Source organism: Cryptomeria japonica, chromosome 1 (assembly GCF_030272615.1).
Source record: "Cryptomeria japonica chromosome 1, Sugi_1.0, whole genome shotgun sequence".
Lineage (NCBI taxonomy): Eukaryota > Viridiplantae > Streptophyta > Pinopsida > Cupressales > Cupressaceae > Cryptomeria > Cryptomeria japonica.
In genome coordinates, this window is record NC_081405.1 from 485,805,934 (window position 1) to 485,821,539 (window position 15,606).

At 36.3% G+C, this 15,606-nt stretch overlaps 1 protein-coding gene across 2 annotated transcripts in view; it reads left to right on the forward strand.

Moving 5' to 3' along the window:
• The window catches only part of LOC131032103 (FBD-associated F-box protein At5g38590), a 43,062-nt gene extending 29,314 nt beyond the window's left edge, over positions 1-13,748 (forward strand). For both annotated transcript variants that reach the window (XM_059218788.1, XM_057963058.2), the window contains exon 3: positions 12,876-13,748. In XM_059218788.1, coding sequence (XP_059074771.1) covers positions 12,876-12,970 — 95 coding nt within the window. In that variant the 3' untranslated portion in view covers positions 12,971-13,748. The remainder of the gene's footprint in view (positions 1-12,875) is intronic.
• Positions 13,749-15,606: the final 1,858 nt, after the last annotated feature.

A 15,606-nucleotide genomic window follows, 5' to 3' on the forward strand; every position in this document is an offset into this window, starting at 1 on the left:
CTAGATAAAGAAAAGGTGGAACCTTTGGCTGCAATGGGTAAACTTCTCCCCGATGTACCCTTGCTTATTTCACCCCTTACTATGGATTCAAATAGCTTTGTTTTGTTGACCCCTGTAAGTGATATTAGGGTTAATTCTAATGAGTTGGTGGAGTCTTTTGTTTCTTCCTTGCTGAAATCTGTGAACTCGGGTGGTGATTCCATGTAACCCTCTATTGTGACATATTCACACATCGCCCCATTGCAAATGGGGACCCCTACTTTTTGCTTTCTAGGGTTAGTTTTCTTTGCTTGGTTGTCTGGTCTTGGCTTTTAGCCTTTGCATTGGAGAGTTGTCAGAGAGATCATTAGGATAGAAGGCTTTGCTTATGTTGAAGTGGGTCAGTAGGTGGATCTCCTCAAGAGGTCAAGTCAATTGAGTGATTAGGGGTTATTTAGATCATTCCTAGGGTGTTTTTTGTGTACTATTCGGTCGCACTTCAAGTTGCTAAATCAAACCTTGGTTGAATGCATAATGTCCTCCTAGGTCCCATCCCTTACATCAAGGACAGAGCGAATTTGCCTTAATCAGTCTGGAATGTCATCCTGATCCTCAAATGTCCTGAAATTTGGCTAAGTATGGAATGTCATTCTGATCCTAAAATTTGACTGTCTGGAAAATTGAAGAATCCTCCAAAATCTAGATTTTGCATTATAACTCCTGGAGGTTCGAAACCAGTCTCAAACATCTTGACAATATATATGGAATATAACTTAAAGTATAAGAAAGAAGAAATATTTCTTATACTTAGATGTTATATTCCATATATGAATCCTGACGGACAGACTAACATGTCAATTTTCACTCTTGACCCTTCCAAAGGGTCCAGAGCGAATTTCCTTATATCACCCTTCTTGGTCCTAATTTGCCTCATAAACCGTATCCCTATGGCGTGGTTGAGAGAGTATTGATGTGTGAAACAAAGTGAAGTGATGAAAAGTAAGGAATTTGAGCATAATTACAAATTTCGCTCCTGACCCTTCCAAAGGGTCCAGAGCGAAATTCCCCAAAAGACCTATTTCTTCACTAAGGACATCAAATAGTGGACATGCATGGCAAGAAAAGGATTCAAAAAGACAAGTCTAAAGCAAGATGAGTGAAAATGAGGAAGAATTGATCCTAAAAGAGCAATTTCGCTCCTGACCCTTCCAAAGGGTCCAGAGCGAATTTCTCAAAAGCATGTATTTTCCTCACAATTTTAAAGCAAATTGCCCTCAAGGTATTTTCCTAAGGTGGTTTGAAGCTAAGAAAGCAAGCTAGGAGAAAGTTTTATAAAGGACAAGCCTATTTTCCAAATTTCGCTCCCGACCCTTCCAAAGGGTCCAGAGCGAAATCCTTAGGATAGCTTATTTCCTCACCAAAAGCACTAAGTAGACACCACTTTGAGAGCAAGTTGACTTGATGGTGATAGAAGGAAGTTTGACAAGTTAAATTCAAGGCAAAGAAAGGAGAAAAAAAGTGTGAATTGAGCTAAAAAGATAATTTCGCCCCTGACCCTTCCAAAGGGTCTAAAGCAAATTTCTCCATGAAGCATTATACCCTGCTCCAACCTATGAACTAACTCATTCCCAAGCATTTTTGAAGGCAAAAGACTTGTTGTTGATGAGAAAAGGATGAAAAATGAAGTTTCACGAGGGAAAATCAAGCAAAATGTAAATTTCGCTCCTGACCCTTCCAAAGGGTCCAAAGTGAAATTTCCTAAAACCTCTATTTCCTCCTTGTTCAAGCCAAGATCTTGATTTCTAAGGCATGGTTGGGAAAGAATTGATATGTACTTGCCTTTGAAAGGTGATTTAAGGCAATGAAGTGATAAAATTGAAGCTAAATCACCAATTTCGCTCTTGACCCTTCCAAAGGGTCCAGAGCAAAATTCCTTATAGGTCCTGTCCTTGGCCAAGGTCCAAAGCAATATTTCTTAAAAAACTATTTTGCCTCTTGTTTGAAGCCTAGATTTTGTCCCTATGGTGTAAGATTGATGTATTCTTGCCTTGAGAAGAGATTTGAGGCAAAGAAATGATTAAAATTGAGCTAAAATGCAAATTTTGCTCCTACCCCTTCCAAAGGGTCCAAAGCGAAATTCCTAGGAGGTCTAATGTTTTGACTAGGTCCTTGAGCAAAACCCATTTCTAAACAATTTTGGAGGAAAATGATTTGATCTTGGTCTAATTGAGCAACTTTGTCCAATTTCGCTCCTGACCCTTCCAAAGGGTCCAAAGCGAATTTCACTATAGGGCCTGTCCCTGGAGAGGATCTTGAGCGAATTTCTTTCTAATGCCCTCTTGATGATTTAAGGCGAGAAATATCATGTTAGAACAAATATATCATGTATACTTAATCATCCTTTGTTTGTTTTGCAGATTAACAAAATCAAGATGGACGAGGATTAGGCTAGGACAAGGAAGACCTACTCAAGTTTCATCATCATTAAGGACACTTCAAATGCATGAAGGAAGACTTCAAGTGTTTGAGGAAAGCGTTGGAAGACTTCAAGTGTTCAAAGGGTCGCAAGCAATAGAGCAAACTATCCTCAAAGAGATCACAAGATATTAGAAGAAAGATCTTGTAAGCATTTCAAGGCAAAGTGGGCTACTAAGGAGTGATCTGACCATAAGGAGGCTTCATCAAACATATGAGAGTCAAGGGGTTACATCATTCACTAAGTACATCAAGGATGAAGGAAGATCAACCAAGGTCAATGCAAGGGCAAACACAAGACAAGGTTGCATTCCAGTCACTGTTTCTCTAGTCAAATAGCTCCACCTCAGCATGTCCAAATTCAGTGTACCTGACTCACCAATGATGGCACAAACTTCGAGGCACCTACCCCTGAAATCTATTGGTTCACACTTATGAAATGTAATTTTCTTATTGGCTAAAGGAGTTTGTTGTAACAAACCCTAATTAGGGTTTTCATCTTGTAATCCTAGCCATTGATTGTAAGTCAATCAGAGTCATTGAATTGTAAAAAGCTCCCTATATAAAGCTCTAGCTCTTCATTTGTAAATAGTTAAGAGTTAGCTAATAAGAGTTAGTGAATAGTCAGTAAAATAGAATAGTAAATAGAATAGAATAGGAGGAGAAGGCAAGAAATTGTTGCCTAAATTGTAAATGGACTCCATTTTCATTGAAGTTATGGTGAAATGTGTCATTTCTTTGCAATATGCACGGCCTCTTGTTGAATCTTCATTTTAGATGATGGTTAATTAGATTGGATGAAGGAAGTTACTGAATGCATTCGCGTGGAATCTGCCTAGTCCAAACCACTAGCCTCTTGTTGATTGTAAGGGCGCCTTATGTGGTCAACTGGCATAAAATAAGCTTAATCTCGAGTCGTTACGCGTCTATTGTTCATGCATTAACTTGAATGGTGATCAGTGTTTGATGGTGTAACGATTTGAACATCTTCAAAATTCCCTTAGAAGATCGCACTGAGTTGGTGTCGGATTGTTCAACCTGATGGTGAGACCCAGCCCAATAGGACTCCACCTAGTTGTTCATCCATCTTCTTGCATTCTAGGTCTTAGAATAGTTTTCTTGAACCCTCAATCTTTTGCTATTTCTTCATTATCCCGGTTAGTAATTAGGACTCAAGTTCCAGCAAATCAAACGCTCAGGTAGTCGAATGTAAGTCCCCCTGTGATTCCAGCAAAATTACATCATACCACAAGAGCTTATCCACACATAGAGACCCTACATATAAGAACCTTGGAGTCTTCTCGAATGATCCTTAGGCAAAATCTTCAGCATTCGAGGAAATTTTGTTCAAGAGAGGATAAGATACCTTGGTATTTTATTCTGTGTTCGCATGTGCATGAAAAACACATCAACACCACCCTCTATCATTTGTTTGCCATTTTCTTCCCCTATTAGGCCTTCAATCATGTTTCCTAGTCTCTAACTCCAAAGAGGAGGGCTTCTCTAAGAAATCTTTGATCCCTTAGCATTCGGAATTTGTCAAAAAAACTGCTCAACAGATTGTTTTAGAGTTTATTAGACAAAAGATTGCTCTAAATATATTCAATTCCCTCAAGCATATAACGGCTAGTTTCATACTTAAATAACAAGAAAAGCAAGTAACGACTAGTTTTATTTATTTATTTTTTTGAAAAGAAAATAGTGAATTCTGAAAACTAATGCCATTATCATATGCAAATTCTATGATAAAACAAAATAACAAAGCAGAAAGAAAATTATTCTTTATTGAACAAATAAACATCAGTTCTTCGGAAAACATGAACAAAAAAATACGTTTGCATTTATTTCATTTATAAAGAAAAGATGAAGGGTTTAGAAAGTACTTTTCATTTGTTATCAGGCAAACTTGCTCATCTTTAAATTCTTTTTGAGTCATAAAGGGGAAAAAGATATCACCAGGGGGTTTATCCACCCATCCTTAGATCGTTTCCGATCCCCCTTGCTCACTTCTAACTGAAGTGGCCTGACCCTCCGCAAGGGTAAAGAGAATAGTTACGTCAAGTCATGCTGGAACTGGTGTAAGACCCTACAGTCATAATCAGTTACACCCTATAGCTGCCTGCTAACTGATATAATTCCTGACTAGGACTGTATCTGGATTCTTAGAACTGACAAGCACTACATGCAGCTAGTGCACCTTGGCCAAGGGTTTGTCTACATGTTTTTATGAGGCTCAGTTCCATCCTATCCAACTTGCTCTTTTAATTTATAAGCAATAATAAGAAACTGGAATTCATCAGAAATTTCTTTTGGCACTTGTGAGGTTAATACTTTAATCTCACACTTACGGTTTAATATTTTCTGACTGGTGTAAACCCTTATTTAAAAATTTACCTTTCATTAGTTTAAATTTCACTTTAATTTTCTTGCTGTGGCAGAGGTTCCTACTGAACGGTAATGATTAAATTATCATTCTTTAATTATATTCTCTTAATTTTCTTGTTGTAGCAGAGGTTCCTATTGAACGGTAAATGAATTATAAAGGAAAACCAGTACTTGCATATACAAAAAGACTCCTTCAGGAGAAACTATGCAGAAAATAGGCTGGAAAGAACAATTTAAGAAGCTTTAGTTGAGCTACAAGGGAAATTTAACTAGCTAGACTTCTCAGGAGAATATATTTCTTAAAACTAAGACCCCTTTTGTAGCTTTAAGCTAAGCCTCATTACAAGAGTAAATTGCTCTCTACTGGATTAAAGAGAAAATATAAAAAGAAGTCCACATGCCTGGAATGTGAGAGTATTTGCACTGCAACAGGTTAAAGCAACGTGGTTAACAGAGACTATAGCTGTAATGGCTGTCTGCACTTCCTTTTACTGCAGATGATTTAGGAATTTCAGTGCCTTCATTCCTTTCCCTAAGTTCTCCCGTCCATCCTAGCAATGAAGCAAAAGCTGCCAAGAAGAAGTGGAAGCTGCTCTTCAAGAAGTGAATGCCGCCAATGAAGAAGAAGTCACTCCACCAAAACAAAGAAAATCCCTTCCATATGCCCCACTACCCTAACGTTTTATGGGAGGTAAGGCTCTATATTTCCGCCATTTCCCATTGTGGTTCTGGAAGTTGCTCTAGTCCGATAGAATTTTTTTTAAATTTTTTATAAGCTTCCAAGCCTAATACAAGCTATTCGGAAATACTCCACCATCCTGATAAGGAAACAAAAGAAATAAAAGAAAATGAATTCTAACATGAATGGGCTTATATTATTAAATTTAGATTTTACATTAATGAAATTAAGGTCCAAGTAAAATTAAAATAAGTAAGCTATTTCTTTTATATTTTAATAAATACATTAAGTTAAAAAGTAAAGATTATTAACATTTTCTTTTTTTTCAAGGCAATTAGATTTAAGAACAAAACACCTCTATTAAAATAATTTATCAATTGGTCATTATATATAAATATAAACAGAGTCGACTTTTGCAAGTCGAAAACATGTCTAATTAAGGTATTAATTAAGACAATAATAGAAGGTACATAATAATGATTCCGCAACGCAAGAACAAAGGTCCGACAAACGAGTCGGAGCAAGTCGGAGATACTAACGAACATAATTTCCATGGTCCTAATAGGAAAACTAGGTTGACAAGGTCATACTAGTTGACATTGGGCAGTACATACCAGTCTTATATTCCATTCAATCATTGACCATAACCATTTCACTTTCCTCTTTCCCGATAATATCTTTTTCCCCTTCTTCTGGGAGGCCGAGTCGTTCCTGCATCCACTTGTCCAAACCAAAGTAGTTAGTCCGTCATCTCGACAATTCAACCTTAATGTTTATATTCATTTAAAACAAAAGATGAGTTATAACATTACTTTACGTAAGTGAACATCACAACATTTCATATATTTATAATATTAAAAAATAATCTAAATAAAACCATTTTCAACTAGGGCATCATTTAGGCTAAACCACTATTTCTAGCATTAAATACCATTTAGGGCATCATTGTAAAACTGAATACCACTGTTAGCAAAAACCGAAATCTTGTAGGGCATCAAAACCATTGTTTCAGTAACCAGTATCCATCTAAGGCAACAACACATTTAAGTATCAAAATAAGAGTATATAGGAGGGGATGTGACAGATTTAGAGGAGTTAGTGTATAATGAGGTTGATTCTCTCTCTCTAATCTCTCAAACAATAACTTGGGGATTGTGATATCATTCTTTCTCGGGCTAATGAATCTATCTGTTGTTAAAAATTTATTACAGGAAATTGAAACAAAAACCCAGTTTAGTAGGAGTCTGCAAACTCCTAAGGGTTTGCCAAGGTCAAGTTCTCTTAATGAGAAAGATATTAAAATGGGTATTTATAACTCAAAGACTAGCTTTGGTAATTCAAAGGAACATACACTTGACTCTTATCCAAGTAATAGCTATCCGATCTGTGAGAACGATGATTTTATAGAACAAACTAATAGTATTTTGCAGGTTCCAAGTAAATTAGGCTTGGAGAATGATAATTCAGACTTGTATTTGAACTCTTCATTCACTGTAAAAAATGGGCAGAATCTTGAGCGTGATTTGCTAACGAGTGAAGAGGTGCAAGTAGATACTACCCTTAAAGTTAACAATGAAAAGGAGGAAGGGAATAAATCTGATCTTGATTCCTCATTGGACTCTTCAAACATTAGCAAGCATTAGGAGGATCTTGGGCATATTTTGATAATGAGTGAAGAAGTGCAAATAGAACCTACTAATAAAATCAACTTTGAAATGGAGGAAGTTATTGACTCTTCTTTCATCTCTGCAAACATTGACAAGCATGACCAGGTTCTTGGTCATGATTTGATAATGGGTGAAGAGTTTCAATTAGGGTCAAGTCTTAAAGAAAACTTGAATACTAAGAAAGAGGAAAACTATGATCCTAAACTTGATTGATAATGATAGCAACAATAAAATTCTTGAAATGGATTTCTCCAATAATATGGAGATTCACAGTGAATTCCCTGTAGGAATAAGTGAGCAGTTTAATAAGATTGCTCCAGGAGGAGATTTTCTCCTTGGTGAGGCTTGCTCCTTCATAAAGGAGGAAACCAAAGGTGATAGAATAACTGGATATGGAAAAAAATTAAAACTAAAAAGAAATAAAGAGATTCCAACTCCATATTCCAAGAAAAAAGATATAGAAGAGGGGATTCCTAAATGCTTTGATAGCTTTAGGAAATTAATGGGCACCTCTTATCCTATTTTAATGGGTTTTCATTGCACTTATTGGAATGTCAAGGTTCTTGAATCTCTTGACAGGAAATATATTGTTAAACGTTTCTAAATCTTGATGAAAGAAAGGATGCTGTCCTTTTATAAGTAAAAGCTACTGATTTCATGCTTGAGACTTGTTGACGTGTTTTTTATGACAACGCCTAACACAAAATAAAGTTGTCTAACGATCACTTCACTTTCTCTTGATCAAAGTACGATTGTATGCTAAGATTGTCGTGAGTTCAAACAATCGACTCTAAGGTTCCTTTTCGCAATGGACGTGACTCAGTTGGCTGATGTGATATGCTGGTAATCCAAGAGGACTTATGTTTGAATCATTCTTTCACTTCTTTGCTGTGGCTGGAACTTCATCATCAGATATGGCAATTTTGTGATGCTTCTTCTTCAAATGAACTAAAAATAAAGGGGAAAGGGTTTTAGAAGGATCTAAATCTACTCCTAAGGGCAGTGATATCAATAGATAATGCTTTAGTGGACAAATTCCAAATAAACCAAGCTCTGCTTTGCCAAGATTAACTACAACTTTGCAAGAACTCGTGCAATATTCTGAGGATGTTGAAGGATTTTCACATTGAGAAAGTGCATTTGAATACCCAACACTGGACAATCCAAACGACTATTCACAATCAAACTTAGCACAAATTTGGGGGTTCAGGGTAACTTTACACTACAACTTATAATCAACAAGATGCAAAAAGTAGGAACCATGGAAATTCATCAAACACCATTACTTTCTCCATTGAAATCAAAGCACTACTCTACTTCTACTCTAAGCGAGGAAGGTGAAACCATGCAAGCTTTGAAAAGTAATTTAAGTGGACACCATCAGAGAACAATGTTTCACTATTATTATCTCAAAACTTATCGCAACAATTTCATACAAGTCTCCCTGCTTTACAAATGAGGGGGTCACCCCTTTATATAGGCTTCAAGCTTTGATTACATGAAAAAACCCTAATTAGGGTTTGTCCTAAAAAATTATCCACACATGACGCAACAAGGTGGGAATATTCATTAGATGCCCATTAAACCCACTAACAATAAATTCTTGCATGCCAAAAATGGCATCCACTTGTGCATTAAATGCACCTTCATCCATCAAGCTCGCCCAATAAATCATAAATGCAATAAATATGCCTCCATGCAAAATCGCCCATGATGCCATAAATGCCTCATCATCTCCCGAACACGACGGCTACATGCAAAAGATGCTCCACCACCCTACCATGCATTGACTCAACCGCCATTTGGTCAAACGCTTGCCGACAGTAAATGTGCCATCATGCCGCCATGCATTCAATAGATTCTTGACATGCAAGTGGACCCCCCCGTCATAAGAACTTCTATTATTTTTTTGGTTATGCTTCATTAATATAGATTATTCTATTTGCATGTTGCCAACTCATCTTTTACAAGAATCCTTCCATTCCAAGCTCACAAAAGACATTTTGGAAGATTTTCTTGCCTTGAAGAATTTTAACAAATTTATCCACTCGTGCAAGAATCCTGCTCACAAACTCAGAGAACCGACGAGACCACCGCAAAAAGATCCAAAAACCAAAACCGAAAGACCAAGAGGGCCTAAAAAGTAGGGGGTCCCCATTCGCAATGGGCCGATGTGTGAAAACATCACAACAAGACTTATCTTAGTTTAATCTGGAAATATGCTATCCAATTCTCCACAAATCATCACATAGGTAGGGGAGGTTCATTCATTCTTCTTTCAAATAGGCGGGCATAGTTTGCAAAAGAATTTGGCTCATTTCCATGCAATAGAGTAGTTTGGCTCATAATTGTGAAGGACAATCTTATTTTTGGTGTATACCTAGTCTATGCTCTCAATGACAATAGAGAAAGGATTGAGATTTGGAGATGGTTAAATTCCAAGATATTGCTTGGATTATAGGAGCGGATTTCAGTATGATTGTAAACCTTGAAGACAAGGCTGGAGGAACAAATTTGGATTGGAAAGGTAATGAGAAGTACTTCTGGTGCAGAATGAAATCTAAACTCAATTTGTAGGACCCTTTAGAGGCGAAGAAGGAAAATGTATATATGGGGTTCTCTTGGTGCAACTCTCAAAAGGGCAGTAAAAGAATTTAATGTAGACTTGATAGATCCTATGTTAATAAGGACTTCTTTAACTTGTAAGAAGAGAATAGGTGTATTGTTAAGATATACCCTTACTCCTTATCAAACCATTACCCTATCCAAGTTAATATTCAGATTAATAGTATGGTGACTAATAAGATTAATGATAGCAACTGCTTGAGTTTCAATGCTAACCTCCTATAAGTTGAGGACTACAATGATGCTGTCTTCACTCTTAGGGAGGTGAATGGATGAATGTTAAAAGATAAATATGCTATAGAAAGGAGGGAGCAGAATGTCATTTACTGGAAAGTAATTTATCAAACCATTAGGAAAAAAAGAGCTTTAGACAAAAGAAAGTTGGAAGATAATCTCAATGAGAAATTATTAGTCTGTGAGGCTTAGGTGCAGAATGACCATACCAATATAGGGGTATGTGAAGAGATAGCAGATGTCAAACACTCTCTAAGAAGGTTACAAGCTAACAAGATGCAAGGACTAAAGTTAGGGCAAAGATGAATTGGCTAAAAAGTGGGGACAATGGTTGTAAATTTTTCTTTAGATAATAAGAATATAAGGGAGAGAGTTGATAAAATTTGGGTAGAAGATATAATGATATCTGATAATGAAGAGATTAAAAAGCATTTCTTTGCATTCTACAAAAATCTTCTCTTCTCTAAAGGAAATAATGTGGATAGTCAAAGAGCAAGAGATATCTGTAGACAGCTCATTTTTAAAAAGATTTCCAAGGAAGATTCCTATAATCTTAATAAGGAAATCACCTTGGATGAAATTAAAAGAGCAATAAGGATCTTCAACAATAACAAGTCTCCAAGAGATGATGGTTTACTTGTGGAATCCTATAAGAAAAACATAGATTGGGTAAGTTAGGACTTGCCCCAAGTATATAAGGAAGTTATGGAAAGAAGTTCTCTAGAAAATAATATTAAGAAGGGGTTGATGAAGTTGCTTCCAAAGGATGGTGATAGGTATTTGATTAAGAAATGGCGCCCAATTACTTTGTTTAATGTTACTTACATGATCCTTGCTAAAGTTTTGGCATTGAGGCTATTTGAGATTCTTCCTAACCTCATTAGTAACACTCAAACTAGATTCATTAAAGGTAGATACATTCTTGAAAATCTCATAACTAGCTAGGAGGCCATGGAATGGGCCAGATACTTTAACTAGAATGCAGCTATGTTTCTCTTGGATTTGGAGAGTACATATGATAGGGTAGAGTGGTCATTCCTAGTAAGGGCTCTTGAAGCCTTTGGCTTCCCTAACAGATTCTGTAGCATGATGAAGACTTTGCTTAAGGATGATGTGGCCCAAATTGATATAAATGGGTCATTATCTAAAACTTTTTCTTTGAGAGATCTCTTAGGTAAGGATGCCCTCTTGCCCTTGTGCTTTTTGTTATTGCATCTGATGCTCTGTTTTATCTTTTGAGAGTCCTTTATGACTCCCAAGATTAGGGGTCTATCCCTCCCTAATATGTAGGATCTCCTTAATATGCAATTTGCTGATGATCCTGCTTTATTCTTGGAGCTTGAAGAGGAGAATTTTGGGCTACTTATGCAGCAATTGAACATTTTTTGTGCTGCCTCCAGTGCAAAGATATCTAAATCAGAGTCCACTCTGCTAGGATAGCATGATTCCCCTCTTCAGTGGCTTAGTAAGTATGAATTTTGGATAAAAAATAAAGTTGAATGCAAGAAAAACAAATGGAATGAACAATTCTTGCCTCTGGCTGGGAGGTTTCAGATTTGCCAAAAAATCTTATCCTCCTATACCCTTTACTTTTCTTCTGTTTGGCTATTCAACAACTATCAAGTTAATGACATTTAGAAAAGGATTAATAAATTCTTTTGGTTAGATGGAAAGGGGAAGAGGAAAAAACATTTTGTCAAATGGGATTGGTGCTGCATGGATAAAGCCTACAGAGGTGTGGGTCTTAAGGAATCTGAATATTCATGGGGTTACAATGCTGCTAAGTGGATTATTAAGGCCATAGAACGAAATGGACCTTGGAAGGTGTTAGTTAGAAACAATATCAAGCTTGCCATCCTTAAGTAGGCAAAATCATGGAAGCTTCTCCCCTTCTGTGACCTGCTTATTGGCAACTAACTAGTTATTCTTGCAGGGCCCACTGTGTTTAAGAGTGTTTGGAAATCTTTGGAGCTGGTAAAAGGTTATGTTAGTAATAGTGGTATAGTGTAAAACAATAACAAGCTTCATGCATATAGATCCATCTGGTGGAATCTAGAACATAAAAATAAACCTCTTGCCTTGATTCAAGGCTGTTCTGCCAAGAATTGGTCTTTGAAAGGGATATCTTGGCAGAAAGGCAGTTCAACTGTTGGGCTTCATTAAGCAGTGAATATGATCTTCCTCAATCTAATTGGAGAACCTCCTCCATACTCAGGGAAGCATGCAGGATGCTGCAATTACCTAAAATTTGTATTCAGGAAAGCAATGATGTCAGTCAACTAAAAGGGATTGATGGCACTAATATCCAAAAAGTTTCTGCTAAATAAATATACGGATCTTTAATTTTCAAGGATTCCATATTAGAGTATCTCAATACAACTTGGAATTTGTGTTTAAATGAAAAGCAATGGAAAAACACGTTTAAACAGCTTTGGTCTAGTAGTTTAGAACCTAAGAAAATATGTTTCAAATGGTTATTATAGTTTCAAAAACTGCCTTATAAGATTAATCACCATGATACTGAAATTTGTACAGTTTGTAAACAGCCTGAAACTATTAGACATGTCTTCTTTGATTGCTTCTTTGCAAAGGAAATTTGGAGCTTATTTTGTTGTAATCTTCAAGGTTGGAATGTCAATATTAAATGGTTTGAAATATTGTTGGGTATGGGAGATGATTTGAACAAAGAATGTAATATGTTCTGGTTAATTTTTTCTACTGAAATTTTATGGTCAATATGAATTGCAAGAAATGATGAAAAGTATCAAGACTTGAAAAGGTCACGTACTTAGTCTAATAAGAGACCCATCTTTTACAACGTGGCTATGCAGGTATCAGTGACTATGGCGAGCTCCATGCCCAAGTTTTTAATGCTGCTGAAGGAAGGAATGGAGTCAATGGACACTATGAGCAGGTCCAAGAATAGATATCGGTTTTCTTGGCCATTCAACAAAGTTGAACACCCCACCTTTTCAAAGGCCTTCCATGAGTTTCAAAAGAGCTATAATGATGATGAACTTCCTCCAAAGCACAAGAAAGAGGATGGTGCAAAAGGTAAAACTAGAGTTCATAACAATAACACGGCTGAAGATGGTGCAAAAGGTAAAACTAGAGTTCATAACAATAGCACTGCTGAAGATGGTGCAAAAGGTAAAAATAGAGTTCATAGCAAAATATCCAACTACGATATTTCAGTCATTGATCGCCCATTATCATGATCTGTTGCATTATGTGAGATCCAACTCTGAGATTTCATTGTTATGCTCAGTTATGCGGATGCCTCATTCTCTAGTAGACGGAAACTATCATGTTAATCAATGTGTTGGTCAGCTGGTATGTAACAGTCAGGCTTGTCATTGGGTAGCTATAGTTATGACATTTGGCCATGCATCAGCAAAAGATATGTTTTGTAATGACAGTTATGTAACAGAAAAAGCTTTGTTTTGTAATGACAGGCATGCAACAGAAAAAGTCATGTCTTGTAAAGCAATGTTTCAGTCATTTCAGCTAGGTAAGACAGTTTCAGGCCTGTAAGTCAGATCTAATTACGATGCAATCTCTTAGTAAATCTTCAGTTTTGTAAGTCAGTTGGTATAAGGGTCCGATAGGTGGCCTATGACCCTGTGTGGTCCTTATATATGCTGCCCTTTGAAGCTTGTCCAGCTAGTATAATGTTTGATCTTTGATGTAATCTTGATGTTAATCTTCTATATTTAATATAAAAAAAATAACTTAAACGTCACATGCACACACAATGAGTAATTGGCAAAAAGGATGTGGTGGCAATCTTACCAAAATATGCATGAAGCATACATTCACTGCTTAATGAAGCCCAACTGTTGGGCTTCATTAAGCATCCTATATTACTTGTCATCATTGCAAGGTTACATGTGTAAAACCATACATCACTTAAGGCCTTTAATAAGAATTCTGTAGTCTGCCAAGCCTCCAAATTCATTTTATAATTGAATAAATATAATTAGGATGCCAAATGGTTTTATTTCACCAAAATAGTGTCTACAATATCAATCACCTGGACTGATTTAACAATCATAATTGTGAGAACCATACCTTAGACAAACACAAGATTGGAAGCATACATTCCCTCTAATATATCAATGCCAACATTGAACTCTTGAGATGGGCAGCTCCTAGCATTTTATCACTTGCATGCTATTGGTGACAATTGGCTAACCCTATGAAGTTGAGTAGCTCTTGGCACTTGATGAGCCTATATATTATCCTTGTTTAATGCTCTTTCTTGTTTTTAACTACAATTCCCAAAGATATTTATACCTTTTAATTAATATTTTAATATAAGCACTAAGTTTAACTGTATTGTGTTTGATTGGATGATCATATATTAAAGCACTTATTATTCAAGGTAATATAACATTTTATCTAAGTTATGATGATTACTATGTTCATGAGTATTTGATTAGTAGATGATAATCGTATTCTGTCGAGTTGAGTGTGAGCCTTAGTTGCACCTGATTTGGCTGGGAATTGATTGCAGTCATCATTTTTGTTGTCGTTGTTAAGAATGGTGTCACATTCAGAATTTTTGGGTTTTGAATTAAATTTGATTGCTTTCTATAGACTAAATTTTTCTTCTTGCAACTTAGGATTAGTAGCCAAAAATGAATGTTACCAAACATATCCATTTACTTTGTGTAAGAGAAAAGGGCCTTTAGCTATGGTGCATTGCATGCGATGAAGAAAAGACCCATTTGGAAGAAGAGAATGCTGGTCTCGTGATAGTTGCCTAAGGAGAAGCATTTACATCAATAGAAGATCTTGCAATTAGAGAAGTCACAATTGAAGTAGATGGGCAAACAAGTGAACATATCACATTTGAGGAACAACCCTCATTGGTCTCCCTAAAAGTTGTCATTAGTCAAGATTCAAATTCAAACAACCGTAAGCCATTTTAGAGTCCATAACCACACTACTCAATTCCCTAAAGCATCCTTTAGAAAACCTTCCATAGGAAAAGCTCTGGGGGTTGTTTTAGTTCAAGCCACAATGGCTAAAGAAGCAACATATAATCCAACTAAACCCTCTATTTTTGAGTTCCTCATTTCTAAATAGGCAAGACATGTTGAACTAGACATATTCCTTTTTGAATTTGACATATTTCTCCAAAGCTATGATTATGCTAGTGATGCACATCGATTGAAGTTCCAACAACCCTTAAGGATTTTTCCTTAAGGTGGTTCATGGGATCGGGTAGAGATGCAATAGTAGATTGGAGAACCTAAAGAAAAGTTCCTGCTAAAGTATCAAGACTATTGTAGAAGTAGGAATATGAGGGAAGATGACATATTTAGAATGACTCAGAAAAAAGAGATTCCTATAGAGGACTATATATAAAGTTTTATGTTCTGTTATTAAAAGTCCTTGTAGAACAAGTTGTTTGCTGACTCACTTAAATTTATATTCTTGAGGGAGTTCATGAGGAATGTATGGATGCTTTGGACTTTATTGGTGGTGGAGACATTTCTCAAGTGCCATTCAATTATATACATAAAATTTGTGAAGAACACTCACATTTCTTTTTCA